The sequence below is a fragment of the Typopeltis vanoorti genome, chromosome 1 (assembly GCF_054136105.1).
Source record: "Typopeltis vanoorti isolate ZY-2024b chromosome 1, IOZ_Tvanoo_1.0, whole genome shotgun sequence".
NCBI classification, from domain to species: Eukaryota; Metazoa; Arthropoda; class Arachnida; order Uropygi; family Thelyphonidae; genus Typopeltis; species Typopeltis vanoorti.
In genome coordinates this window covers 189,874,809-189,902,445 of record NC_143549.1, presented here as the reverse complement: position 1 = coordinate 189,902,445, position 27,637 = coordinate 189,874,809, and the positions used below count along the sequence as shown (strand labels likewise).

Below are 27,637 nucleotides of genomic sequence, written 5' to 3'. Positions count from 1 at the left end.
TTGCTAGCAGCAATGGGATCGCATCTTTCAATTTTCCCCAATATCTACCAGTTTATTCATGAAGATGAAATCTATTTCTGAAAATCAGCAACACAGGATGATTGAAATGCTTAGGAAACATCTTGGCATTTCCAGCTTGTTCACATCCAAGTATCTGACCAACTTTTTCATTTGAAATTTTGAGACTAACTTCTTATTACTTTAATAATAGACATGCATCATCAATTAATTCACAATATTCATATGGGTTTTATAAGAGTCCAGTATTTTGGGTCTTATGAGTATATCTGATTCCTAGACATGTGTTTGTGTTCTGTTTTGACTGAAGTAAATACTGTCTGCATTGTCATGACTTTTCAATCTTCTGATGCACTCCTAACTACATCAATCTATTTATAACTGCCTTTTTCTCCTGGTCTTTTACTCTGCCATTTTCACTTCACATACACATTTTTCTAAACTCATTTCCCATTCTAAATTTCCCACTCCAAATCAGCTCCAGTTACCCATTCTTGAATATTAATAATGTCATATTCTTTTTCTAATATCTCCAATCTAAGTAAGCATAATGTGTCTCCTATGTTGACAGTGTGTTTAACATCATTCTCCTTGCCTATATGGATTATGTTGGATTGGATTTATATAGATAATGTCATTTACATGCGTTGAGGAAATAAATAAAGATAATATCATAAATAGGAATAAGAAATGAAATGAAAGGACTAAATCTAAAACTCTTGATCTTTGTGTTCTCTCTGCCTCACAGTTCTTCCACCGATGGAGCTACCCAAGTTGATTTTGAAGATTATTATAGTCACCTGTCTTATAATTCCGCATAATTTTTTTCTCTTTGATACTTCTGCATGTCTATTCAGCCTCCAAGTCAAGAGTGCATGGTTAAGCTCACTGATGGGAGGGGTAAGACTGATATTTTGGTAACAATCAATTAGATCCTCTGGTGAAAGGACCAAATCTAAAACTCTTGACCTTCTTTGTGTTCCCTCTGCTATATGTTGCCTGAGACGTTTATTCCTCAAGAATTCCAGAAATTCTATACCTTTACTACTGTATGCTACTTTCTCTGCCCAATTTATATTGCTATTATGATCCATAACGATTGCTTGCTTTGCAATTGTCAGACTGATCTGCATAAACATTTCTTGCTCATCACTCTGTGTTCTCCACCCTGACCTATAGCACCATCAAACTAAATATCTTGTCCTGCCCACCTTATACCATATTCAAAACTATTAGTGCCATTTCTTTCTAAATTCTCTGCAGGACTCAATCTGCAACCACATTTCACTGATTCCAATAATCTTGGGATAAGGTGAAGCTATCAATGCTACTAATTCACTTTCTTTACTCTTGTCATTTGTATAATGAAACATCAATGCATTGTTACCATTGCCATACCTATTATTATTTCTCCTCCAGACTCCAAGTGGAAAAGTGGAAAAAAACTTCCAATATCTTTCTCTAATCCAGAGTAATTTAATAATAAGGTGTGACACCTTTTGACAACTGACATATGGAAATATGTCTTCTGCATTGCTTCAACCTTGGTATCACATCTGGGTCTGGTTCCCACTGAAGAGACCTCAATAAAGGTCGAAACCAGTCTGGGTAGTGACCCTTCCCATAATGCATAATATTATACATGGAGATCACTTTCCCTAGTATCCCATAATGCAAAGCACATCTCCTTGCGGAGATGTGCTTTGCATTATGGGATACTAGGGAAAGTGATCAGAACTCAGTCCACTTTTTCCACGAGTTGCCCCAGTCCTGAAATACTTCAGGCACAAACTTTGTTTACTTACACTTGGATAAAGGATTAAACTAAATATATAATTTACAAGTTATGTTCTCTTACCACCATTTGAATGTTTTAATTTTTCTCTAATTATATCATAATGTTGTGCATTTTCTTCTAGTAAAGAATTATCTTATAAGGGAGGTTGAATTAATAGAATAATAACAAAAAAAAATATATATATAATACTATTTCCTATGAAGTTTATTCTGGAACACTTTCTAAATTTATGTGTATAATATATGTACTCTTTTCTATCTCTCAACCATATTTTGTAAAATTTCAATCTATACTTATAAGGAGAATTTCACAGTCATTTCACCATCCTGGTCATTCATCTTCCACACAACTTCATTGTTCTCAGGAAATGCAGGTGATCATATATGTGCACACAGTGGTCTAGATCCATATCAAAGCCTCCTTATAAAGAAGAATTATAACATCCTTATCTCAAACTTGACTGTGCATGTTTTTCAAAATTCAAGTGATTTTTGGAGCTATTTTGTCCTCTTTTGCAATATGCTAACTGAACTAACTTCCTGTCTATCGTTATTTGTTATTTCCTTCCAGTCCAGTTCCATTAATATAATACACAGCTTTTGGTCTTTTTTTATTTTAAAGTGTATACACCTTTCCACAACGAACTTGCAAACATTATTCTTTGCTAAAGTGTCAGGATATTTAAATCAGTTTAGGATTATCAGCAAAAAACTGGATATTTTCCATATTCTCCATGAAATCATTCCTTATATTATTAATGCACAAATTAAGGAGCATCAACCAAGTATGACACAAATGAATAAGTAGCATCACTGTATGCCACATCAAGGTCATGTGCATTCTTCTTGATTTAACTCCATCATAAACATCACTTTCTGATGTCTGTCCATCAGCCACTGTCTTCTTCATGTCCAGCTTCATATCCAACTCCACAACACAGTTCTGCACAGTATTCTATTAAATACCTTCACAAAGTCCAGCAGTGTCATGATGAAACCATTTCCTTTATCAAATTTAACTGTCACTATATTGTACAAAATGAGTAAATTACTAATGCCAGAGTTAATCTTCACAAAGCTATGCTTCTCTCTCTCTCTCTCTTCCCAGAGGAGTATCATATTCTCTAGCCACTAATCCTCAAATTCCAAACTTAACCAACTGTTCCAATACCTTAACTTTTCTGGACTGGTAGGCTCAGTGGTTAACATATGCACTCTCCAGCCAACAAACTGCAGGTTCAAATCCCACCATGGGAATTGGATATTTGTGATTGTCTTTAGGTGTGAGATGAATTTCATTGTCGCATACCAGACAATGAAATACTGCTCTGTTTATTAGAGGCCTGAAGTGGCTTGAAAAAGTTTCATGTTTGGTCTCCAAAGCAGATTTTCTGGACTATATAAAAAAAACATTAAAAAAATAAATAAAAATAATTAAATATTTTCCCTTCACTTGTTTAAGTTAAGGGATATTACATCCCATATTGTTTCTTAGCCGAATAAGAAACTCCAAAGAGTTTCATGCCGAATATAGAAATTATAAAGTTCGGCGATTCCAAGCGTAAGCAAATACCTGGATAGCAGCAACTGACCCTTAAGGTAGTGCAAGCTGAGGCAACTCACAGCAAAGGTGGAGCAAGCTCTGATCACTATTCTTGATATTTACCCATAATGTGAACTTAGCTCCTAGGAGCCGTATTACTGTTCAACATTATGAGAGAAGGTCACTACCCAGACCGGTTTCAACCTTTATTGAGGTCTCATCAGTGAGTAGGTAGACCTAATTAATTAATACCAAGTTTGTAGCGAACAGAACTTACATCCCTTCTATGAGAATTGCCAAGTGGTGTCCTAATAAACTATTAAATATATGAAGAGCCAAAGGCTTCAATTCGGCGACACATAACTTGTTTAAGTTAAGGGATATTACATCCCATATTGTTTCTTAGCCGAATAAGAAACTCCAAAGAGTTTCATGCCGAATATAAAAATTATAAAGTTCGGCGATTCCAAGTTCTGCAATCCACACACCTTCAATCTATCCTCATAGGGAACATTCTACAGGCCACTAACCATCTTGGTCACTTGCCTCTGAATCCTCTCCACCACTTCCTCATTCTCAAGAAACCCAGGGGACAAGACCTGAGCACAGTAATCCAGATGTGGGTGTATCAAGGCCTTATAAAGAAGAATGACAACTTCCTCATCTCTACTCGTTAATGTGTTCTTCAATAGCCAAGTAATCTTATGGGCTACCTTAGCAATATGTCCTCTAAATTTTAACTCTTTGTCTACCACCACCCCTAAATCTCAGGCTTGATCTATTTCCTGGAGTACAGTCCATCAATGTGATACACTGATTTGAAATAAAATAAAATTTAAAAATAAAAAATAAAAATAATTAAAATGGGGGAGGGAACATTATTGCTTGCCATTTATGAGAATGAGACTCTCCAATTCTGTAGTAAGATGTACTGGATGGTATTTAATTCTTGTTGGATAGCTTGGGAATTGGAGCAGATAACGTGCTCTGTTGAGCAAAGATTTGAAGATGCCTATTTTTTGAGATGGATGATGTGTTGAATCTTGCTGTATATAGCAGCCTGTAAAGGTAGGTTTACAATGAACAGAAGTAGCAAGTATTTCAGAAGATGATAAGGAAAGGAGTAAGTCCAGGAAGGATAATTGTCCATCCTTTTCATTTTCCACAGTAAAGTTAATGTGTTGGTGTAGGCTGTTGATTGGGGTTAAAAAGGCAAGTAGAAATCTACTGTATTCTCTACTGTAGAGAAGAGAATAGGTATTCTTCATGATGCTCTAAGTAGAAATTAGCAAGTGCAGGTGACAAGTTTACCAAGGCAAACCTCACAATAAACAGATGGGTTGTCAACATATCTGGACATTCCCCTACTTCTACAGAAACTTCAGTTCTAGCTAAAGGATATGATTTTGCTCTAGCACCTAAGAGAATTCCATATCTGGATTTCCTACATAACATTGAGAGGAACCTATCCATCCTCTCAAGTGATAATGCTAATAAACTCCAACTTGAAGTCTCCTCAGTACTACACAGAGTTAAATCCTTCACCAAACTTATCTCTAGCTGAGATCAAGGCTCTAAAATTGTTGAGACACAATAACCATCTCACCATAACTAAAGTAAACAAAGGTAAAGCTGTGGTTATCATGGACACTGCTGAGTACAACAAAAAATTTCTCTTCTGTTACAAGATCAGTCCACTTACCAGGAGATTTCCCAGAATACTACCAACAGCCAAATTAACAAACTTAATTCCTTACTCAACAAAGTGATTAGTTGGGATTAAGACACTATCAAAAAACCAAAGACCCATTTTGGTAGGCATCCACATTTTCATGGCCTTTCAAAAATACATAAGGAGGTCCATTAAGTCCCATCTTTTAAGCTTCTGCACTGGCTGTGAAGAATTCTTCACAAACCTCCATGAAGAATTCATCAGATTTTTTTGATAAAAATAAAAAACTTAACCCTTCAACCTACAGACCCCATGATTAGCTTTGATATCCAGTCCTTATTTACTAGTGTACCTCTGGCTCACACTAAATCTGTTATCAGATGAGTTTCCTCCAGATATAGTTAAAATGTTCAACTTTGTTATGCATTCAGGATATTTCATCTGCAGGAACCAGTTGTACAAACAGATTGAAGGAACCACCATGGGAAGCCCCTTGTCACCTGCACTTGCTAATTTCTACTTGGAGCATCTTGAAGAATCCTTACTCTCTTCAATACAACCTCAACCTTCCATTTGGGTTTGATATGTAGATCATGTTTGCCATCTGGCCAGACTTGGAAGAATCTCTACTTACCTTTTTTAACCAAAATCAACAGCCTGCACTAATGCATCAACATTATTATGGAAAAAGAAAAGGATGGACAATTATCCTTCCTGGACATCCTCCTTTCCTGTATTTCAGAAGGGGGTACACAGCAAGATTCAGCACATCATCCATCTCAAAAAATAGGCATTTTCAAATCTTTGCTCAACAGAGCAAGTAATCTGCTCCAATTTCCAAGCTCTCCGACAAGAACTGAACATCATCCAGTGCATCTTACTAAGAATGGGAGAGTCTCATTCTCATAAATGGCAAGCAGTAATGCCCTCTCCCCCATTTTAATTATTATTATCATTTTTTAATTTAATACAATGCTGTCATTTGATTATGTAATTAAATTAAATTTTATTTCAAATCACTTAATTTTAAATGTAGGCCTTAATTGTAATCTTATTTTATTGTAACCACCTACTAGGTAGTATCTGGCATGTGATTCAGCTCTGTAAATAGGATTAACATTCTTTGTTGTAGCTTCACTTTGTGATGATGCAGATGACCAGATAGTTTCTGGTTGAATATTTGCAATAATAAAATTACTATATTCTTGTGTATAAAAAATCAACTATATATATATGAGGGTGGTCTGAAAAGTTCTCGGCCTAACAATGAAAAAACGAATTTAATTTCAAAATTACTTTTATTGCTCAACATAATCTCCCTTAAGACTAATACATTTATTCCAGTGATGCTCCAGCACCATTATCCTGTCCCAATAGTGGTTCTTAGTAAGATCTGCAAAATACCCCTCTACAGCTGTAATAATCTCTTTATTTGAAGAAAAACGATGACCACCAAGAAAGAGTTTTAGTTTTGGGAAGAGAGAGAAGTCAAAGGGAGCCAAATCTGGGGAATATGGTGAATGTTCCAACAATTCATAGTGCAGATCCCTTAATTTTCCCATTGCAAAACACTTTTGTGGGCAGATGCATTGTCCTGATGAAAGATGATTTTTTTCTTCTGCAAACCAAGTCTTTTCTCACAACTTTTTTCATCTGGTCTGGTTAAAAGGTCGGAATAATATTCCCTGGTTATTGTTTTACCCTTTTCAAGATAATTAATAAACAAAATGCCTTTAGCATCCCAAAACACTGATACCATGACCTTTCCTGCTTTCCTGATGAACCAACTTTGTTTTCTTTGGCGCTGAACAACTGGTTTCTGTCCACTGTTTTGACTGTGGACAGAAACCAGTTTTGACTGCTGTCTGGAGTCAAACAGCAGTCAAAACAGTGGGTAATGGTGAATCCAAGTCTCATCCATAGTAATAAAGTGATGCACAAAATTAGTTTTATTCTTGTTAAAACGTTCCAAACACTGTTCAGAGATTTTCATCAAGTGCATTTTTGAGCTGTGAGCTAGCGTGGCACCCATCTTGTGCAAAGCTTTTTTTCATTTGCAATTCTTCATGCAAAATATATCCTACACATTCTTTTGAAATGCCTATAGTCTGAGCAATTTCACGCACTTTGACTCGCTGGTCATCCAATAACATATCATGCAATTGATCAATGATTTCTGGTGTTGTTACACTTTCTGGACATCCTTTACGTGGATCATCTTCAAGGCTGGTACGGTCACGTTCAAACTCGAGAGTCCATTTCTTAATTGTCGAAAACAAAGGAGAAGAGTGCCCATAAACTTTTATGAACTTCAAATGAATTTCTTTTGGCATTAAACCTTCTTTTACAAAGAATTTTATAATCGCATGATACTCAATTTTATCCATTTTAAGGGATACAGACAACACTTTTGCTTCAGACAGCTGTATAAAACAAAATACTTGATAGAATGATTTGCAATTTCGGATGGATGCTTATGACAGATGTACCAACTTACGAAAAAAAAATCTTGCCGATAGTGTTGCCATCTACGGTCAAGGCCGAGAACATTTCAAAACACCTATAATAAGCCAAAAGGCTTATTATAGTATTATTATTATTATTATATATATTATAGGAGTTTCGTACCCGGTTATAAAATAAAACGGGATTTACCATCTCCCTTTAACTTAATTTCAAAACACCATTGTTTTTTTTTTTCTCCCCTGGCTGCTATCTCACACCGGATAGCTTCAAATGTATCCACAACTTTTGTCTACTCTTCACATTTCAACTCTTCTGTTATCATCATCAGTAAACCCCCCCATTTACTCTGCAAGGTCTCTCTATACTTCCTGAAAGTAAAATACTCCTTATATTCTATTTCTATAACTATAGTATCCTCTATCATCAACAAAAAGTTAATGCCAGCAATTTAAGTCAAAAACAATGCCTCAAAATCCTCACCCTTAATCCTGATGTTTCCGAAATTTGTACACGTGAACTGCGATATTCCCTTGTGCTCTAAGAAACTATATTCAGCACATTTTAATCATTACTATTCTCCCACTCACTTGCCTCAAGGTTGTCTAACACATGCTCATCTGCATCATCCCTAAATAGTTCTAGTTTCCCTGATTTTGCACTTCTAGTCACCCAGTGAAAACAACATTTTCTTCAACCACTTAACTCCACTCAAGTCTGGTCTAGTAAGCTAATTGGTCAGTGTATTTGCTCTCTAACCAACAGGCTGCGAGTTTGAATCTCACCATGGACATGGATGCTTGTGATTTTTTTTTTTTTTTTTTTATGTGGGAGATGAATTTTATTGTGTGAGACCAATTCCTAGCTTACTGGGGGCCTCGAGTGACTTGAAAAAGTTCCATGTTTCATCTCTAGAGCTGAGTTTCTGGATTAAACAAAAAATAAATAAAAATACTAAAATGACAAAATTAATTTTAAAAAATCTTTAGCTCACCTACAATACTAATGTACCTTAGGTTTATAATCTTTTGTGGAGATGGGAGTCACAGAAAGTCCACAACTTTATTCCCACCTGTGCTCTTCCACACATCATATTTTCATGCCTTACTTCAGCAACAGTTACCAGGGTGCTACCTTGCTTGTTACGTGACTTACATTTCTGACACTTACTTTTGGCAGACTCTCCCACTTTTGGTCTTAGTAATGAATCTCTGCTTCTCCCCCCCCCCCCCACATGCAGTATCTTACAAAAATTCTTGTGTAGAGGCTTAAGTGCTGTGAGGACATTATGTTGGAGGTTTAATGGATTTTTTACAACACTCAAAAAGAATTAAAATAGAATTTAATACTTCCTATATTTCGTCCTAGTCACTAGGACATCTACGGGGATTACAAAGACAATTAATGTAACATGCACACAAAAACTTACAATACTAAGCCCAACCACGTGGGTGACAATAAAGTCCTATCTAGGTGGAGCGCCTTCTAAGGGCAGTAGTAGGTGGCCTGGAATGTAAGGTGGGACCTCTGGTGATGACTGTTTCCCAAATCTTCGGAAGCTTAATGCAACCGAATTTGTTAAGATTTGGTTGGTTTCTGAGAGCTGCTGCTGCTTCTAAGAAAAGTCTCTCTTTCTTGAATTTGCTGTGGTGGAGCATGGTGGTTTTCTTCCATGATACTCTGTGGGTGGTGTCCAAAACATGGTCAACCAAGCCTGAATGGCCATAGTTGTGTTTAACGATGTACGACTTAGGAGGGTAGAGGAGGGAAAGATCAGCGCCCTCCTCTCTCTCTCTGCCTGGAGTTTACAAAGTACCCTGTTCCTGTAAGCTTGCGTACTTTGGACAGACAGGCAGATCAGCATCCATCCGCCTGGAGGAACACAAGTCGTACATCGTTAAACACAACTATGGCCATTCAGGCTTGGCTGACCATGTTTTAGACACCACCCACAGAGTATCATGGAAGAAAACCACCATGCTCCACCACAGCAAATTCAAGAAAGAGAGACTTTTCTTAGAAGCAGCAGCAGCTCTCAGAAACCAACCAAATCTTAACAAATACGGTTGCATTAAGCTTCCGAAGATTTGGGAAACAGTCATCACCAGAGGTCCCACCTTACATTCCAGGCCACCTACTACTGCCCTTAGAGGGCGCTCCACCTAGATAGGACTTTATTGTCACCCATGTGGTTGGGCTTAGTATTGTAAGTTTTTGTGTGCATGTTACATTAATTGTCTTTGTAATCCCCGTAGATGTCCTAGTGACTAGGACGAAATATAGGAAGTATTAAATTCTATTTTAATTCTTTTTGAGTGTTGTAAAAAATCCATTAAACCTCCAACATAATATCTTACAAAAAGTCTCATATGAAATCTCCAAACAATGACATCTTTCTTCTGTTGTGAATTGATGTTGTATAACTATATTATCTGAACAACATACAAATAACAAGACATACACTAAGCAAGTCCTCTCAATTGCACACATCTAAAAACAAAGAAAGACTAATAAAAAAAATCACACAACATTAATTCTTGTAGAAAAATTGCTTATCTTTCTGCAGTGTTAACTAGATCTGCTTTTGGATATAAACACTGCAGGCATATAATTTTGTTCTGCCTAATTGTATCATTAAAAATGGCCAGTCAAACTGAAACAGACTAAGGTGAAAAGGCAAACTGTAGTATGGAATCTGAATTTCATTTCATCAGTTCAGAAAATTATTATTATCATCAATGAAATTGCCAATTAAACAAACCAAAATTAAACTGAATGAACATATTTTAGTGGCCACACTAAATTTTAAATTACTTTAAATTATATTTGACCAGAGCAAAGTTATACATGTAATTTAAAATTATTTTGTCATATTTTCTCCTCATCAATAGGCCTTTGTAGCTCAGTGGAAGTGGCGCTTGCATCTTCTTTCCACTAGGTCACCTGAAGATCAACTTATAGTTCAAGTCTAGTCGCCGACTGGAGGAACTTTTTCTAAGCCTTTCTTCAACCAGTTCCTGAGTTAGTCAATCCATGGCATGGATAAGTGGGTTTTTTCTCCCATAAATTCAAGAAAATCAACCAGAGAACCCACATTATTTCAGACAGTAACATATGCTGTTAGGATTAGATACCAAGAGATGGCAGCACTTGTTTGCCGGTCTCTTCATCAGTGGCCACCTATAATTAGTGATAGACATAGGCCAGCTATCTTTGATTGGCTACTGGTGAAGATTGAACTGCCCACTCAATCTCCAAAAGCTAGATAAGATTTAAAAGCCTTGCCTACTCCCTATAAGGGAATAAAAGGCGTCAACTTATTATTATTATTCTCCCATCAAATGGCCAGACAGCAACAAAAATTTCAATGCCATGACAGATTTTAAGAATTCCAAAATATATCCGAGGTCACCAAGAGTGGAGATTTATAATTCCTTTATATCACACAGCAAATTTCGTATATTGTCTTCAATTTTGAATGATTTGAAAACCTAAATATCACATAAATCTCACATTGCACTCTGTACAGGTTCAAAGCAAGATACCTGAATGTAGACCATCTCACATAACCTGCAATAAACGTGGGGAAATTGAAAGGCTTCTAGACAAAATGTAAATCTGCAACTTCTCACAGTGCACCCCATTATTAGGTTTCCATATTAATACTAGAGGAATGAGAATGGCTGTAACATGGGACTAGATAACCAAACTGCATTCTCTATTGGTTTAAATAATACATAAATATGATAGCACAACATATCATGCTGGCTGAGACATTGTCCTGTTGTTTAATAAAGCTCCTGATATTTTCAGTACAGAACCAGAACGAACAGCAAAAAGTTTGAATGATGGCAAGCAATCACTGGAAAAGAAATGAAGTAGGACATGAATTACAAAAATACCATGTTGACATTCCTGGTTTCACATATACAAAGAAGAGGATTACAAACAAGTGAGATAATGTTAAATAACTATATTGTTATAATGTGGTTATAATTTTAAATAAGTATAGATGTTATTATTTTTATGGCTATTAAGTCTGTCTGTTTAGGAGTACCCCTTTTTATAATGTCATTGGCTTTTTACTCATTTTTTGGGCATTATTGATGTTTTAAAGACAGATATATGAAGCATATATAGGAAGAATAATTCAGACATATCTTTGTAGGATGTTGCAGAACAGAAATAGGTTAAGTAGCCATATTTACTTAGACGAGTAACATGGAAATTTTTCCAGAAATAATACCTATAGATGTTATATTCGGTAAACAGTGATCGGAGAAAAGAAAAAATAGCTATAATATTCAAATTGCAAATAGTGTAAATAGTCAAAATAGGAAACTGGGCAGACTCATTTATCCCTGTGATATGATCCCATAGAAGATTCTGGCAGGAAATGTAGAGAAATTTTGTTGAGTCATTAGACAGACAGAGAGAGAGAGAGAGAGAGAGAGAGAGAGAGAGAGAGAGAGAGAGAGAGACAACAGTTGACATAAAAGAAAACTGATGGAAATATAAACAGCAGAGTACGAAATGAATAACAGACAATAATATGAACTTCTGAAACAACTAACTTTCATGTAACTCCTAAATTTTGATATAAATATAGGATAACAGCTAAGCTTAGTGGTAATAGAGTTGCCACAATGTAACTAGTCTGATAAAACTAACAGATCAATAAGTTAAAATTACTGATTAAAATTTATTTTGGAAGGAATACCAATAAAAAAAAATTTGATCACATACTTGGTAGAATTTCATATTTAGTTACTTTGAGGATTTTTTTATTATTCATTTATATAGTTCCACCTTACAATGAGTTGAAGAGAGTATAAAACTGAAACAGGAGGTTAAGAACCAAGAAATATACATCATAAAAAAAGTAAGCATATAAATACAATAAAACTTAAATTTCAAAATAAATGCAAAATATAAAAATGGACATCAAGACTAACAACTGAAAAAAAAAAAAAAAAAAAACATGCACAACAAGCCAGTGATATTAATTATGATATACTGGCCATTTCAGGAAATTCATCATCAACTTAAAGAAGAAGGAAGAGAAAACTAGTAATGATCTTGCCATGAAGCTACAAATCAGTAGATATATTGAGTGGAATTTGATTGGTTTAAGAGTAAAGGAAAGTAATTAATTTTATTTAATTTCATTGTGATGAGATTGTGTAAAGTCTATGTGTGTTGTCAGTTCTTATGGAGTAAGAATTCTGAGCAAAATAATTTGAAACTTTTGGCTGGAGTTTTGGTCTCAAACCATTTATGGTATACTAACTCTTTTACTTGGACTGCCTTGGCACACTCGGAGAACCAAGGTTTAGATAGTGGTTAGGAGAATTTTGAGCAGAATGGACAACGAAAACTTTTATTGCAGTTAGAATTTCTGAAAAGAGCTAAACAGCTGTTTGTGAACAGTTCCAACCTCAGAGTAAAGACTTTAAAATGGTTAGCATATAGCATTTCATTCAGCAACAGCAAAAAAAAAAGTGTATAGAAAATGATTTTTTTCCCAGCCTGTTGGCTGAGTGTTCTCCAACCAGTATCTGATGGATTAATGCAGCCATAATTGTTGAGATTAAGCAAGTGTTTCCTAGCTGTTACTCACACTAAAAATGTCTCTAACTTGTGATGATTTTTATATAGTACACTGATTTTTTTCAATCTGATCCTTGTGAATGGGGGAGGGGTTCAGAGTATGGTCTGCCCAGTCCCAACTTATCGCAGGAATATCTGCCAACGTCTGTCTCAGAGAACTCAAGAAATACATTTTGGTTGATTAGTATATCCCCATTTGTTGGGATTAGATGAGTATCTTATCACTGTTGCCAACTCTAAAAATAGGCTTTCTGACTTGGTAATGATTCTGTATTGCACACTCACTTTCCTCTAGTTGATCCTGTGCAATGGAATTTCCTGAGCATGGTCTGCCAGTGCCATCTTGCTATAGTGATGGTAGCAAATTAGCAAGATGGCACTGGCAGATTATGCTCAGGAAATTCCATTGCACAGGATCAACTAGAGGAAAGTGAGTATGCAATACAGAATCATTACCAAGTCAGAAAGCCTATTTTTAGAGTTGGCAACAGTGATGAAATACTCATCTAATCCCAACAAATGGGGATATACTAATCAACCAAAATTTTGAGAGACAGCTACTGATACACAATTACAGAGTACCAAATTAGAACCTTAGGTCTTTTATCTGTTATAATTTGAAATATTTCCCATACTCACTGTTGGCTGCACATACTTTAACAAGTAACTGTGCTTTGAAAATACTAGTTTGAAAGCCAGTGAAATAAATATAAATCAGTTAACAGACATGTTTTATGGTTGTTGTAATACTGTGAAAAAGAATGACTGCTGTTTTGTGATAATGATAACATTTATGAAACTAACGAATATGTTTCATGAGCCTCTGTAGCTCAGTGAGTTTCAACAATCCCCTTAGTTGGAAAGATCGACTTGAGTTTGAATCTTGTCTTGGGTACGAATCCTGAAGAACCTTTATCAGGGCTTTTCAAGTGAACGTGAGTTAGCTTGTCTCATACCGAGATAGCAGCCTTTTAATCTCCAGGAAAATCAGGTTTTTCATCTTGCATACAGACAAATATGCAATTGAAATACAAAGTAGACTTATAGGCGTAGGGCTAACAAGGGTGTTTAAGGGTTCATTAAGAACTGAAGAAAAACATTGAATACATTTAAAACAATTGGATTACTATTTACTTCACCAAAGTCAAACTGGCAGCATCCGGTATTGATAATAAAGTAAAGATGAGTGCAAACAAGCACTATATAAGTGAGACTGAAGCAAAGAAACAGAACAAGTGGCCAAAGTCCTAAATTGTACTTCTTAGTAGGTATGATGACTGGGAGGTCTTGGCTATTGAGCTAATGGTCTAAGGATGAGCATTTCTCAGATGTTAGACAGTTTTGTGAGTCCATATTCAATTATGGTCAGTGTGGCCAAAAAAAAAAAATAATAATAATAATAATTTCACTTTTCAATTTCTCCTGTTCAAGTCTTTCTTTCGTATTGCTACCCACTCTGAATGTTCACCATTATTTGATAACATGCTACACAAATAAAACCAAAACCAAAGTATGAATGGAAAACAAAATTAGAGAGATGTAGTAATTAGGAAACATTCAGCCATGTAAACTTTTTTTTGTAATGTTAGCAGGGGCGGCTCATGCGCAGGCACTGCGGAAGAACTGCAGCAGCCCTAATTTTTCTCAATATATAAATATGAATATATTTATTTATATTTGCTTATAATATTTAATTTCATCATCAACAATCCTATACAATTCTCTTATTTTGTATAAAAAAAAAAAAAATCCATCTTGTAGCACTTAGACAAGCGAAGGATGCTACCATCACTGTGTTTACCACAGTGTCATATTGCTATGTGTAAGCATATGTACATCATAGTGAGATGCGAGCTATTAGCGTAATGCAGCACTGTCTGATGCGCAGTTCCACTGTTATTTATATGCAGTTTGCACCAGTAGTAGAGTGTTTGTAGTGCTTATCGTGCTTACTCTGTCTCTTTAAATATTTGGACATTACAATTAAAGACATAACATTTGTTATAGTTTTATTTTAGAACATTATTGGGGTTATGATAATGGATTTTATTTTTAACCCTTTAACATATAAAGACGTCTGTGACACATCTTTTGTTTATTGCACCAAAATTGATTTTGAATTTTGGTTTCACATATAAATACAACCAAATATACACGCTAGGCAATCTCGTGCCTATTTCCTCTCAGCCGAGAAAAGTTGCCAACGGCGTGTATCGGCTATTTCGTTTGCGTTTGCACAAATTCTTCATTATTTTTCAAATAATGATGAATTTGGCCCAGCAAATCACTCTCACCTAAAACATTGGCAGAAAAACGACCGCTTTCTGATTTTTAATTGGTACGTTAAAGGGTTAAGTAATTTTGAATTATACTAAACTGTATAATTTTATCGATAATAAACAATATTTTTTCATGAAACAAAACGAGAAGAATATATTTTATTTTTAAGTAATTTTGAATATATCAAACTGTATAATTTTATCGATATAAACAATATTTTTTCATGTTTATACCATAATTTTGATATTTTACCCAAACACGTATACACTGTACTTACAGTGTGTATGTATATTTCGAAAGTTGCAGCATCCCCAGGATTTCAAGCCATGAGTCGCCACTGAATGTTAGTAACTCATAATACCATATAACAGTAAAATAAAGGACTTATCAAGTTGCAGATATTTTGTTGAATTCATACTAGTCTTTAATGCCACAAAAAGAACTTATCCGAAAATGAAAGACACTATAATCGATAACTAATGAAAAATTACTCAAAATTATAATTTAAAAAAAAATACAAATGATAGTCACAGCATGCACTTTCTAGAATTGGATATTTGGGTAGGCTATGATAGCTATTGGGATAAAGAAATGATTCAATGCTGAGACTTCAAAAACAGTCATCTGTGTGAAAAGGATTTGTATGTTTTGGGTTTAATAGCACAAGGACAGCTAGAGTCATGCTCTACCAGTACACAACGTAATAAATAACTGCCATATATAAGTCTAAAAATCTGTATATAAAAACAAATGAAACATTTCTTAGCAGTACACAAATTAATAAATAATTAAACAGGCGTAAATAGATAAAAGCAGTGTAGAAAAACAGATGTAAAAAAGGAGTATAAAAAGTGAAAAAAAAAATCATAAAATATTAATAAAATAACAAACTTATGAAAGCATATATACAATAAATTAAACTAACAAAACTAATATGTATATAATTTATATAAGATGATAAACACTGATGCTCTGTAAAAATTTAAAAACCAGGATGACACTTGATGAATCTGTTAAAATCTGTCTAAATGTATAGGACTCAGGTGGATTATGAATGTGATTAAAATAATGACTGAGCTTGTTGACAAATTGAGTGAAGTCAATAAAAACATACCTAATAGTTATTCCTGGTATTACAGAACTCATAGACACAGGCATGTCATCATCCCTCAATAATAAGGAGTGTGTGTGAGATGACTGTGACTTATGTGGAGCAGAGTAAGAACAACTTCATCTTTATGGATCTTGCACAGTGTAGACTGCCACAATTTAATTTCAGATTTCATTTGGTAGAACTTATTATTTCTCTCTCTCTCTATTTTATGATGACTGCCATTGGTATGCAAGTTTATTTTTGTCAGTCTACCAGTAGTCAGTGTATGGGACAGGCAGATGATGGAGGCATGAGAAATGAACTTGTCCTTGACTTCGCTGCAGTATTTGCAGCCTGATTTCCCTCAATCTCAGCATGGCTTGGAATCCAACAGAAGCACATCCAAGTGCAACTTACCTAACTGACAGAGAGAGACATTGGATTCAGGAGAACCCTGGATGTTTCTGCAGCTTCTGACACCTTATTGCCTGTAGAGAACTTTGTGAATCAGAGTATAATATACACCTTTGGTAGTGATGCAATTTTATGTATTTTAGTGCAAACTCTATACCATATTGCTCAGCTGTAACGTTATTATATTCTAGTGGGATATGAGCAGATATTATGTTGTCTGGGAAGACAGCAGAATATCCCACTAGTGCCCCTGATTTTGAACAATGTAGAAGTGAACAAAATCAGACTATTCAATTTTATGAGCTTGAAAGAACTATTGGTAGACAATAGGAGGGGTGGAAAATTTAGGTTACCTGCATAAAGAAGTTACACGGTAGTATATGTATGAATGTCACTGAGAATGTGTATCTGGTGAAGTGTATGCTATGTTGTTTACTATGTTGTTGTGTAAATTTTTGGTATCCTAAAGTTTATTAAAATTTGTCTAGCCAGAGAAGATACATACAGAAAGGTTAAAGCATTGTTCGTTATTCATTATAGTGCTTCACCAAGCAGTATTATAAACACCACCACGAGAAAAAAATATATAGTTAATTTATTGCACTTAGTAATATTTCACTGATTTTCTATCCAGCATCTTCAGAACAAATTACAACTGTGACAAACACACAGCAGTCAACTAATTCATTGCAGAAATAATTCAAATTATATTCTGAAAAATGAACTAATATTCTAAAATGGCACCCTTTATGGGATAGATAACATCAAGTTAACTTGGAAAAGTCAAATTATCTGGTCTCAGAATGACTGCCTTCCAGATCTTTGTCAAATTAATGTAGTCATACTTGTTGAGGTCACGGAAAATGCCTTATGGCTAATGCTAATTTCAAAAATAGTTCAAAGGTAATGTATCTATGACATAGATCCCCCCCTACCACCACCACTACTAGACAACTTCTATATGGAACATTTTGAAAACCAATCACTTAACACAGCTAAAACCAATAGCTTGACTGCACTATATTGTTGATATTGTGTTGGCTATTTGGCCTCATACCTTAAACACATTGGACACATTTTTAGTGCATCTTAACAGCCAATATCACAAAATTTAATTAACGATAGAAAAAGTAACAATTGTCTCCCCCTTTCTAGACACACTAGCGACACAGCCACCTAATGGTTCATTATTCTTTTCCATATATAGAAAATCTACACATGCAGGAAGATATTTACTTAAGCAATTGCATCACCACCACCCATCCCAATGGTATGGCATGGCATCCTCAAAATACTTACACTATCCAGACAGGGCTATTCATCCAAATGACACAATCCTTGAAACAGAGCTCAGGTACCTTTACAACCTTTTTTTTTCCCCTAATGGCTGCAACCCCTATAACATACTACATGCCCTCCCCCTCTCCCCTCCCCAATTCATTCCTCCTGTAAACCAACACACATGACCAAAGCAAAACCATTCCCATCTATGGAAATGTAAAAATAGTAAATATTCAAGGTACATCACAGCAAATACAGTGGTATCTCACTAATCCGAACTCATAAAAACTGTGCTCGTTCGGAATAGAGAAATTTCTCCCCCAAGAGACAACAATAACTAACGTTTAAGACAAAAATAATCAGATTCTAATTGTACATCAATTATCCTGTAAATAAATGAAGTAACTGATAGAAAAAAGCTACTGTAATGTAAAACTTAAAGAATAATACAGTACACAAGTTATTTTAGTAAAAAATTTAGTTTGTATGTACCTGTATTGTTGAGGATTCTGATTTAATAAAATTGCATAGTTCAGTACTTAATTTGTGTAAAAAATATCACTTTCTTGTACACCAACACAAAAAAAAGTTTCACAAAATATCACAATTTTTTTTTTATTTCTTTGTAAAAAAGTCACTGAATTTCTTTTGCTTCTTGGAAACTAAACTTTTTTCAAATGCTTCTTCTTAGCCCATTCTATACACATTAAAACTGTCAACTGCCTCTTCACGTTTTACTTTTTTTTTTCTTCGAGTTCTTTATCATCAAAGAATTCATTCTATAGCGTCACATTTATAATTTCAGCATCTGATTTGATTTCGAATTCACTTTTGGTTCTACCTGTAATCCATTCCATAAAATCTGTTTGTGAAATTTCAACATCTGGATTTATATTTTTAACCCAATTATGCACGTTTTGAATTTCCTCTTTTTGTGAATCACCATAGTTATCTTGGTAAATTCTAGAAGGCCACAGTTTTTTTTTCCATGATGCTCAAATTGCTTAGGTTCAACAGCTTTCCAAGCAGCAGCAACTGAGAATGCTACATCCTTCAAATTTATATTTTTTATTGATGTGGTAATGTCATAATTTTGGGAAATTACATTTAAAAACAGGTCTTTATGATATTTTAATTTAATGGATTGTATCATGTTCTGATCCATTGGTTGCAACAATGGAGTATAGTTTGGAAGCAAAAACATAGCCGTAAAATTTCCATCCTCACTAATCAATTCATCTGTCGGAGGATGTCCAAGACAGTTATCCAATAATAAAAGTGCTTCCTGTTCTAAATTCTGGGATTTTAAATAAATTTTAACAGATGGTATGAAATCGTTGTAAAACCAGTTTGAAAAAAATTCGACATTCATCCATCCTTGACTTCGGTACAAAATCCAAAAGGCAGCAGTTCTTAAATGGTCTTGGGTTTTTTGATTTTCCAGTTATAAGTAACTTTAATTTATGTTTTCCTGAGGCGTTTGCACAAGGCATGATCGTAACACGCTCTTTGGACATTTTTCGATCAGGCGACGAGGCTTCATTTCTGTGAACTAGAGTTTTTCTCTGGTCATGATCTCGAACAAAGACCACTTTTGTCCGCATTATAAATTTGATCATTGGTTAAATTTAATTCAAGAATTTTTTTCTAAAAACAAGTTTTTGGAATGGTTCTATGGCAGAAACGTCACTAGATAGTTTTTCCCACTGATATTGATAGATATCGAATACCATGGCATTTCTTAAATTTTTCTAGCCAAACATCACTTGCTTTGAATTTCTGATCCAGGTAAATTTGTGAATAAAAATGCTTAGCTTTGAAATTCGGTTCAAATTGTTATTTATTTATTTTTTTTTTTTCACATGTGAAAATCAAAACCCATAGGCAGGCCACACAAAATCGCACTGCAGGCTGCATGCGGCCCGTGGGCAGTGCTTTGGACAGCCCTGCTCTATATTAAATGGAAGAACATGTCAGTATTACACAAAAGTTGCTATAGGTCTGAGAGGCTATCGGCATTGGCTATGAAGCACTCCCTTAACCTCAACAAGTATGGCTGCATTATTTGTCAAAGATCTGGGAGACATTCATTCTCAGTCTGACTTCTCCAAATTAAAGAGAATTGCAGCTAAAATACATTGTGCAGTTAAATTAACTGTTTAGAACATTAATCAGATTTCAAAGAAGCCAAGTTAATTGGCAATGATAAGCCACTCACCTAACATACACTAGGAAATGGGGATGGGATGAACCTATATGTTAATAACAACTACAACTTTTGATATAGAGAATAAAAGTATATGCTACCTTAACTTTCATTTCTCTCCTTTTATCTATATCAGATGAGCAATGATTATTATTACCTATTTCTACCCAAGGAGATCTGATATGTTAATACACATGTTTACAAAATAATATACTACAAGGCTCGACAAATACACTTGCCCACTTGACTGGGATAAGTAGATTTCATTAGGCTGGCGAGTAGCTGCAGAATGAACAAATTAGAATATTTTTTATTTAATAAAACTAAATAAATAAATGAATGACTTCTCTAACCACGATACTGCAGTATTAATCATTTTGTGGAACTCCTACTGATTTATCATTAATGGATGATCTCAGCGAGTAAATTTTTTGCATGGTGAGTAAGGTTGCATAATTTGTTGACCCTTGATATATTGTATATATAAATATTAGTAAATGAATTTTTAGTGGTTAATATTTAAAAAATTGCAATTATGTTATTATATTATTCAATAACATATATGCTACTAACTGATGAATGCTATAGGTCTGCAACCAAGGGCCACTATCAGGACAGTCCCCATGCTGAAGAGTATTCTGAAAAATACAAAAAAAATATATATATATATATATGTATATATATATATATTGATAGAGTAAAATCTTAGATAATTCAATATTGTTTAATTTGAAATAGTTATATGATAGGGAACTAACAAATACAACCCTCTCCAACTCAATTAATTTGATATATAATTATTCTCGTAAATTACATCCATCATATATTAGAAATAACTGAACACAAAGAAGATTGAAGACAATATATACAGAATTGGGATAAAGAAGCAAAAGTGAAGAGAATAAAGCAAAGAACGAAGGACAAGAATAGTAAATGTGACATAATTATTATTTGACACCTCCAGGGAGTCCAAAGACTCATCGAGGGAGAGTGTGCCAACAGCATCGAACGATTGGGATCCCTTCAACTACTAACCGCTCTCAAACTTACTTAACCGAGCCATTAGTAGCAAAGGCTCTACCAATCTACAAATAATAGGAGTAGAGAAGTTTCGAATATTAATATATATATATATTAAAGATACTAAGCAATTTTATAAACTTGGTTTTAATTCTATCCCCCCACACACACATATTCCAAGCAGGTAATTTTAAAACCTTGTACAATTACTTGTGGTAGAAACAAATAATGAGAAGTGAAATTTCTTAATATTAAATTTACAGCAAACAAACCAGAAAACCAGAACAAGATGTAGTGTCAGATAAAAATCTCTACACTGTCGATAGCAAGCCCATTTCAATCAACTAAAAGAGAAATAAATGTCTGGGATCAAGTATTTAGGCTTATGTGCTGGTTTAAATTAATTATTAGGTTTAATGGAATGAATACAGCGCAGAAAAATTATAAAACATAAGTCAGCATTTAACTGATCCTATATTTCATCTTAGTCACAGAAACAAACTTCAAGTCATATTGTCACCACCATGCTAAACTAGCAAATGTGAAATTTTGGAACTTTTCAATGGCACTTTACATAGTACAGATGGCAGCAAAACATTGTATGTTTATTGCATGTAGCAGTAAATTCCAAAACCTGAAATAACTGGTCTTTAATTCAAGAATGAAACTTTGTTCTTTTTTTTTTTGCTCTCCTGAAAAGTAGCCAAATCCAGATTCACTAGCTTAGCATAAGAGCATATGAGGGGTAATTACTTATGGAATTACAAACAAATGACTAGAAATCAAATTTCTTAAGATTAAATTATACAGATAAAAACCTCTACACCCTTGATATAGTACACCCACCGTTTGTAGATAGATCTCTGCTTGGCATTTTGCCAAGAATAGTCAATTCATGCTGAAGGGTAGAAAGAAATGAAGGATGTACGAATTGGTCGCCAACATGCGAAATCACGTGCTTTCTTGTCTGTCGCTGTTGTTAAACGTTTCAGTAGCTCTTGAAAAAGAATACTGAATAATGTGCTGACATTCTGCGAAAAAGAATCATTAAAAGGCAGTCTCCCTGTTTCCCCTTTCTCAAGTCATAAAACGTACAAGTGCAATTGCAGGCGAATCGAGGTCGACTGTTAAAAGAATTCATAGGGAATCAAAAGGTGAAGGTAAGCCAAAATTTAAATTTAGGTTGGTCGATTGGTAGAGCCTGTACTACCAATGGCTTGCAAAAAGATAAGCAAGTTTGAGCACGGTTAGTAGTTGGAAGGGGATCAATTGTTCGATGCTGTTGGCACACTCTCCCTCGATGAGTCTTTGGATTCCCTGGAGGTGTCACAATAATAATAATAATAAAGCAGCAGAGAAAGAAAACCATCAAAACCGTAGCTTTGAATGATTTTGATGTAGATGTTATAAGAACAACTATTCACGAATTTTACGTGGTCGAGAAAAGAGTGCCAACTGTTTCGAAATAAATTAATTCCTGTGTTTAAAGAAAAAATTAATTTTCTTTGGAAAAGAGAAACTTTAAGGAAAATACTTTATGAAATCGGATTTTGTTTTAATGCTATTGAGTAGTTTTAATGTTATTGCTATATAAATGCTATTGAGTATGTTTGGGCAGAAGTGAAAAGTTTCATATGCCATTGCAACATAACTGGGGATATTGACATGTCGAAACTTTTTAAGCTTTCAGAACAGGCGATTGAAAGTATTACAGTTCAAAAGTGAGGAAAATATTGCTCTCATGTCACCTCATTGGAAAATATGTATTGGGACAGAGACAGAATTATCGAAGAATTATGCGAACCTTTGGTGATCAGTTTAAGTGAAAGTGATGGCGATACGGACACCGATTCAGATGACTATGAAGATTAAAAGGATTTGATAATGGTATTTTTTTTCCAACCTTTTTTTTTGCATGGGTTTAGTAAAAGACTCACAACAAGTCATAAATAATTAATTAGTTTAGGACATTAAAGTGTCTCAGTTCTCTCAACTGTAACTTTAGAATATCTAAGTTCATTTGAAAAAAATTTCTGTTTTTCTGTATAATTATTTTCATTTTGTAGAAAACTTTCTTAAAAATAAATTTCGTTAAATTTTTGTTTTATGCTATACCTTTTTTTAATTTTGTTAATACTCTAGGTAGATTTTTCCAACTGTTATACAAACAAAATAGTTACACTTTAAAAACTACAATGTTCGTAAAAGGAAAGCTAAATTTTCCAACCTATAATAATAAACAAACTCATCCCAGAAGGCAGATTGATTACCCTATTATCGGAATGGATTCTCCTTTTCAGGACATGCGCAGAAGTGTCGAAGGGTCTCTAATTTGTGGGCGAACTTTTTATAACAAGCTGCCAACAAGAAGGCCTAAAAATTATAAGTTTCTCAAATCTTTAGAAGTTTAACACAAACATAAAATCTTTTATGTTTATATATGACTTTTTTTCATTTTACTGTTTTAGCGTTTTTGTGTGTGCTTTTACAATTTTAAGATTGTATCACACAATAATATCTTTGTGACAGACGAAATATAGAATTTGTTTAACTTGTGTTTGTTTCTTTGTGCTGTATTAACTCCATTAAATTATTAAATATTAATCTTCTTCTTCTGCAGCTTTTCCCACTTAAGTAGGGTTGTTGTTTGTAGTGAGTCTCCTCCACAACCTCCTGTCTTGGGCTGTAGCCACATCCAAGTTCTTCATCCTCAAGACCTCCTGCACCACCTCCCTCAATCTCTTCTTTGGCTGCCCGTGCTTCCTCCTCCCAAGCACATCCATCTGCATGACCTTTCTTCCCACATACTCTTCCTCCCTCCTCATCACATGACCAAACCATCGCAACCTTGCCTCCTGTATCTTTGCTCCTAAGTTCATAACTTTCACCATTCCCCTTATATAGTCATTTCTCAGATGATCCTTTCTGGTCACACCGCACATCCACCTAAGCATTCTCATCTCCACTACCTCCATCTTGCTGATGTTATTTTTCCTCAGGGCCACAGTTTCCATAGCATACGTCATAGCTGGTCTCACTACTGTCCTGTAGATTTTGCTTTTTAGATTGATCGGCACCTTCTTATTGCATAGCACTCCAGCTAGCTCTCTCCAGTTCCTCCATCCTGCATCCCACTTCCTTCTCAGCCTCATCATCCTCTTTCATTATTGAACCTAAATATCTAAAGTCACTGACCTTCCTGATGACATTTCCTTCCAGCTCCAGGTCTGTCTCCTGGCTGCCATCCACTTTGCAACGCCATCCACATATACTCTGTCTTACTTCTGCTCAGTCTCATACCTCTTTCTTCCAGTACTTTCCTCCAACTTTCCAGTTTAGCTGCCACTTCTTCTCTTGATTCTGCACACAGCACGATGTTATCTGCATACAACATAGTCCAAGGCACGTCTTCTCTCACTTCCTCCGTCACCACCTCCATATTAAACAGGACGGACTTACTGACCCTTGATGCAAGCCAACTGTCACTGGAAAACTTTCTGTCTCTCCCAGGCAGGTTCGAACTCTTGTCTTCACAGTTCTGTACATCTCCTGCACCAGTCTGCCATATTTCTCTGGTACCTTCTTCTCCCTCAGACTTCTTGCCTTGGCACTCTATCATACGCTTCTCCAGATCAATAAATACCAGATGTAGCTCCCGTTGCTTCTCTTAGAAATTTTTCCATCATCTGCCATAACCCAAAGATAGTATCTGTCGTCGATCAACCAGGCATGAAGCCAAATTGCTTCTTTGGAATCTTCACCTCCTTTCCCAGTCTTCCATCAAGAACCCTCTCTGGGATTTTTGTGTGGAACATCAACTTTATATTTCTGTAATTCTTACAGTCTTGTGCATCCCCTTTACTCTTGTAGATGGGGACAAGAGTACTTTCCCTCTATTCCTTGGGTATATTTTCCCGTTGACAAACTTTTATTAACAGGTCAATTCCCCCAGTGCCTTCCATACCTCCACTGGGATCCTGTCAGGTCCACCGATTTTCCATTCTTCATCCTCTTTATGGCCTCCTTCACTTCCACTCTACTAATGTTCTGCACCATCCCCTCATAAGGCTCCTCATCTTCTCTGTGAGTCCTTGCATTCTTCATTCAAAAGCCCTTCAAAGTATATTCTCCATCTGTTTCTTATATCCACATCCCTCCTTAATACCCTTCCTCCAGAGTCTTTGATCTGCCTCACATGTACGATGTCCTTTGATGCCTTATTTCTACATTTTGCGAATCAATAAATCTTTCTCTATCCTTCCTTTGTTTCTAATTGATCATAAAGGTCTTGATATGCCATGGCCTTCACCTGTGCAACAACTTTCTTGGCATCTTGCTTTTGCTCTCTGCCCTCTTCTACTCTTGACTCATCCCACTTCTGTTTTGCCTTCCTCTTAGCTGTCACTGCTTCTTGTAAATTATTATTCCACCACCAACCCTCCTCCTGTTCTCTAATCTTACCCAATGTTTCACCAAGCACCTCAATTGCACAGCTTAGAATTGCTTTTGAATTATGTCTCCACCAATCTTGCACACTTTCTAGTCCATCTGAAATCCTCTCTAACACCTTCTCCCTAAAACAGTTCCTCACACTCTCTTCTTTTAAGTGAAACCACTTAATTGTCTTCCTCCCATGGCTTCCAAAGGTTCTTATCTTTGACCTTATTTTAAAGTCTGCACACAGCAGCCAGTGTTGCTGTGCCACTTGATCTGTTGGGATTACCTTACAATTTTTTACTGCCTTAAGATGTTTTCTTCTAGTCAAAATGTAGTCAATCTATGAACTGTTGTTGCCACTTCTAAATACTCTTTCCTCTTACAGAAAAAGGAGTTCACAATTGCCAGATCAAACGTTACTGCAAAGTCCAAAATCCTCTCTCCTTCCTGGTCATCATTCTCACTCCATGGCCACCATGCACCCTTTCACAGTCCCTATTCTGTCTCCCTCTTAAGTGTCTGTTCATCTCGTTTTCTTCCAGTTCCCTCATTTCTTCATCCAGCATGTTCCAGAATTCATCTTTCTCTTCTGCTGTACAGCCAACTTGTGGGGCATATACACATAAGGCAACCAGTTACTCTTCTCCAAGACCCAGTTTCATTCGCATGATCCTGTCGTTTCTCCAATCCACTTCTGGTACTTTACCCTTCGTTCTGCTACACACCACAATTCCGACACCATTTCTTCCCTCTTTATTCACTCCAGACTAGAACAATTTATACCCTTCTCCTAGTTTCTTCGCCTTTCCCACCTCGTCTCCTGCATGCATAAAATGTCCAACTTCCTCATCATGTCTGCCACCTCTCTTCCCCTTCCAACATTCAATGTTCCCACTCGCAACATTCTCTCCACTTGCTAGGCTCGCTTCTTTAACCACACCCGCCCTTGATGCGGTTATTAATATTATTAAATATTAATAATGAGAATAAATGTCTACAATCATATTATTAACCTATTACTCTCACTTTAGAACTTCTAAAGTAATGGAGAAGGTCATCAACAGTCATCTTCATCAACTGTAGAACTGCCAATAATCAGTAACTAAAATATGGAATGTGCCAATTCAGATCCTTGTGAAGCAAATCTTTTCACCCATATTGCAAACCTCTGGACAACACATGAATATAAAGACTTTGAGAAACCTATAATGTTGTACTTAATATTTCTACGGTATCTGATAAAGTGTGGCATACAGGACAGAACAGTAAACTTCCATCTTAGTCTACATACCACTTTTGTAATTGCCTTCCAGTTTATAGTCACTGTAGATTATTAATGAATTACCATCATCAGATCTCCATAGAGTAAAAAGACTCATCGTGGGAAGGTCCACACTCTCATGCAAGAAATCATCAAACATTGCCTTTAGCCTATTCACAGTAACTTTAATTACTGATCCTCATTCCCTTACTCATACCCTCCTTATACAACTTCCAGGGATAACCTCTTGCTCTACTCTAGGAAAATTTCCTCCACATTAATCTGGTAACAACTCCTCACCAACTTATTCATCTCAATCATATCTCCTCTCCTATTTACAAGACTGCAAGTTGCATTCCCTCAATCTGTCCTCACATTCCACAAATTATAACTTTTGAACCCTCTCTGGATTCTGAGATATCCTCCTCCTTGAAAACCAGGTAACCAGATCTGTGCAGCATATGCAGCCTGATCAAGGCCTTATACAGGGGAACCATAACTGTTTTTCTTCTGCATGTCAAGATCCTCCTCCTCATCCTTGC

The 27,637-nt window shown here is 35.5% G+C and overlaps 1 protein-coding gene across 2 annotated transcripts in view; it reads right to left on the bottom strand.

Annotated features, from left to right (window-relative positions):
* The window catches only part of LOC150110719 (uncharacterized), a 487,651-nt gene that overhangs the window by 117,863 nt on the left and 342,151 nt on the right, over nt 1–27,637 (bottom strand). For both annotated transcript variants that reach the window (XM_090400398.1, XM_090400407.1), the window contains one exon: nt 20,951–21,015. In XM_090400398.1, coding sequence (XP_090256524.1) covers nt 20,951–21,015 — 65 coding nt within the window. The remainder of the gene's footprint in view (nt 1–20,950; nt 21,016–27,637) is intronic.